The sequence below is a fragment of the Ursus maritimus genome, unplaced genomic scaffold, assembly GCF_017311325.1.
Source record: "Ursus maritimus isolate PB19 unplaced genomic scaffold, ASM1731132v1 scaffold_34, whole genome shotgun sequence".
Classification (NCBI taxonomy): Eukaryota; Metazoa; Chordata; class Mammalia; order Carnivora; family Ursidae; genus Ursus; species Ursus maritimus.
In genome coordinates, this window is record NW_024426008.1 from 11,695,475 (window position 1) to 11,698,478 (window position 3,004).

General features: G+C 65.9%; 2 protein-coding genes across 2 annotated transcripts in view; both read right to left on the minus strand.

The window, feature by feature from the left end:
• The window catches only part of LOC121100097 (forkhead box protein B2-like), an 889-nt gene extending 138 nt beyond the window's left edge, over window positions 1–751 (minus strand). Inside the window, exon 1 of the mRNA XM_040620125.1 lies at window positions 7–751. Coding sequence (XP_040476059.1) covers window positions 7–751 — 745 coding nt within the window. The remainder of the gene's footprint in view (window positions 1–6) is intronic.
• A 614-nt stretch (window positions 752–1,365) lies between these two features.
• LOC121100098 (protein FAM246C-like) lies at window positions 1,366–2,018 on the minus strand. Its single transcript, XM_040620126.1, has 2 exons — window positions 1,876–2,018; window positions 1,366–1,786 (listed from the first exon to the last, which is right to left on the minus strand). The coding sequence occupies exons 1-2, from the start codon at window positions 2,016–2,018 to the stop codon at window positions 1,366–1,368; spliced, it is 564 nt and encodes a 187-aa protein (XP_040476060.1).
• Window positions 2,019–3,004: the final 986 nt, after the last annotated feature.

Genomic DNA, 3,004 nt, shown 5'->3' on the forward strand with positions numbered 1-3,004 from the left:
CTGAGCCCAACCCGTAGGGCGGGAACTGCGACAGGCGCCCCACGCTGCCCACGGCCGCCGCCGCCGCTGCCGCCGCCGCCGCCGCCACCGCTGCCGCCTCCTGCATCTTGCCCGGGTGGGACGGCGGCTGAGGCTGCGACTGCTGGGGCGGCTGCTGCGGGGGCTGCGACGAGAGGTGCGGCGGCGGCTGCGGGGCGGGAGGAGGCTGCTGATGGAAATAATGCACCATGTGCGGCGGCGGCGGGGGCGGCGGCGGCTGGGGTGGGTGGTGGTGGTGGTGGTGGTGCGCGGCCGCATGGTGGTGGTGGTGGTGGTGGTGCGGGTGGTGCGGGTGGTGGGGGTGAAGGTGCCCTCCGGGCCCGGCGCCCGATGCACCCTTGGTGCTTCCCGCGTGCAGGTGAGTGTGCTCCGCGCGCAGCACCTTGAAGCGCTTTCGGCGCCGCAGGAAGCTGCCGTTTTCGAACATGTCGCCGCAGTCGGGATGCAGAGCCCAGAAGCTGCCCTTGCCGGGCTGGTCCGGACGCCGCGGGATCTTGATGAAGCAGTCGTTGAAGGAGAGGTTGTGGCGCAAGCTGTTCTGCCAACGCTGCGTGTGCTCGCGGTAGTAGGGGAAGCGCTCCATGATGAACTTGTAGATGTCGCTCAGCGGCAGCATCTTCTCGGCCGAGTGCTGGATGGCCATGGCGGTCAGCGAGATGTACGAGTAGGGCGGTTTTTGGTCGCTGTAAGAGCTCTTCCCCGGCCGCGGCATCGCCCCCGGCGCCTCCACCGCCCTCTGGCCCCTACTGGACGGCAGTGTCGCTCCGCACCCGGTTGCCGGGCCTGGCTGTCTCCACTAAGCCCCACTCCGCCCGCCCAGCCCCGCCACCCCGCCCTCTCTGTCCCCAGACCCTCTCGCCGTCTCTCTCCGGCCTTCTGCCAGCTGCTCGGGGGGCTCCGCGCCTGCTGCCCTCTCGGGCCAGTTCAGCTCTCCGCTGCTCGCAACTTCTGGCCCGACGGTGGCCGACCCGCGCGCAGAGTGGCGGGAGGGGCGAGCCAGCTTCCCCGCCACACCCTCCCGGCAGCTTCCCCCAGGTGGTCAGAGACCGAGTGCTGGAGCTGGCGTTGGAGACCTCGGCAGGGCCCTGTTCCCTTCCGGCGTCCTCTTTGCTTTTTCTCGGTCCGAGGGAAGCTCAGGACCAGCGGGCTGGGAAGGACAGGACAGGCGGGACTCTGGCCCTTTAAATCCGAGTTGGCTCTCGAGTTCCCGGAGGCCGGGGCGGCGAGACTTGCAGCGCCGGGAGGCTGCCCCCTGGTCGGGCACCTAGCCAGCCCGCCCCGGAGTTGTGGTTTTCCTGGAGGCGAGCGGCGAGGTAAGAAGGAAGCTCAGCTCCTGGCAGCCCGCGTCTCCCTGTTCTCTGGCCGCTCGCAGGGGAGCCGGGGAGAGAGCTGTAGGCAGTCGCTGGGGGCGAAAAGTTTGGTTTCTGCAGCAGCGGCGCGGGCGGGCTCCGCGGCGGGGCGGGGCGCTGGACGCGGGGCGCACGCTGCGGGCCCGAGGGGGCGGCTGCGAAGGCCGGGAGGATGCGAGGCTAGCCTGGGCCGGCTCAGCGGTCCGCGCCGCAGCTGCCGCCGCTCTCCCGGGCCCGTCTCGAGCTGGAGAGGCGGCGGCTGCGGCTGTGGCAGCGACGCGCTCTCCTGGCTGCGTTTTGTAATGGTCCCCGAGACGCCGGAGACCCCCGCAGCTCGCGCTTCGAGACTATCACATGACCGAGGCTGAGGGACTCCGCCGCCGCCGCCGCGTCTCTCGCTGAAGAAGGGGCACCAAGGCGCCGCGCCTCGCCTCGCCCCCGCCCCCTCCTCCGCCACAGTTCGGGCGCCCCCACCCCCAGCACTCACCGCCCGCCAGGAGGGGCGGGGAGCGCAGGCAGTTCGCGGGGAGGGGCCCAGCGCCGGGTGCGGTCCCCGCGGCTGCACCCCACCCGGGTCGCGACGCCCGGCAGAGGGGGACAGGACACCAATTTCTTTCTCCTCTCATGCATCTCCCGCCTGTCCCCGCCCTTTCACTTTCCTGTTTCCCACCTACCTGCTCTGAACTTCTCGCTCCTTACGCTACCTTTTTCCTGGACTAGTCACTCTGGGCCACGTTCGGGGCACCGTGGCCTCAAGGCCTCTTCTCTGCAAGAAATCCCAATGCCCAGAGGGTTGGAGGGAAAAGCTAATGAGGAGAAGAGCCAAGGGCATTTTCGTCAAATGCCAGCTTCATCACGATTTTCTTGCGCACCAACTGTATGTCTGGCCCGGTGATCCGCTCCAGGTATAGGGAGGCAGGAGACGGCTCTTTGCATTCCACGACCGCGGCCTGGAGGGGGAGAGAGACAGTAGTCAGGACATTAGGATAGATAGTAAGGGCTTGGTGGATCGAGGCTCCACCGCGCTTCTTAGGAGCGGGTAGATGGGGCAGAGTGAGGCATTCCTTTGGGGTGGTGACGTCTGAGCTGGAGCCAGAAGTTGGGAGCTCACAGGTCCCCTCACCTGGGTGAGTCCTAACGCGGCCTTTTCTATCCTCAGCACGTTGAGGGAAAGCGAGCTGATTGCAATTAAATAGGAGGTCAAAATGATCAACCCACAGGGCCCTGGTGTGACCCGTGAGAGAAAGCTGGATGAGCGGTAGCCAGGAGGGCTGGGTGCTGGCTGGGGCCCAGGAAGCAGGTTCCTGCTCTGCACGCATGGGGACACCCATGGACAATCCCAATTGACCACAGGGAAGTTACATTCTGGTTTTGGCTGCCTTTGCCGGTTGGCTGGGAGGAAAAGCAGAGTTTAGGAGGAAAATATACCGTCTTCCCGTCTCTGCGCCTCAGTTTCATTATTTGTAAAATGAGGTATGTGAAGTTGGAAATTTCACGGGTGCTTCAGTTCCGCCATTTGAAGAGAAAAGAGCAACTAGGGGCTGTGTCTCATTGGGTTTTTAATTTCTTCTTTTCCCTACCTAAACCCGAAGGCAGAAGGCTGTCGGCCCACCCTG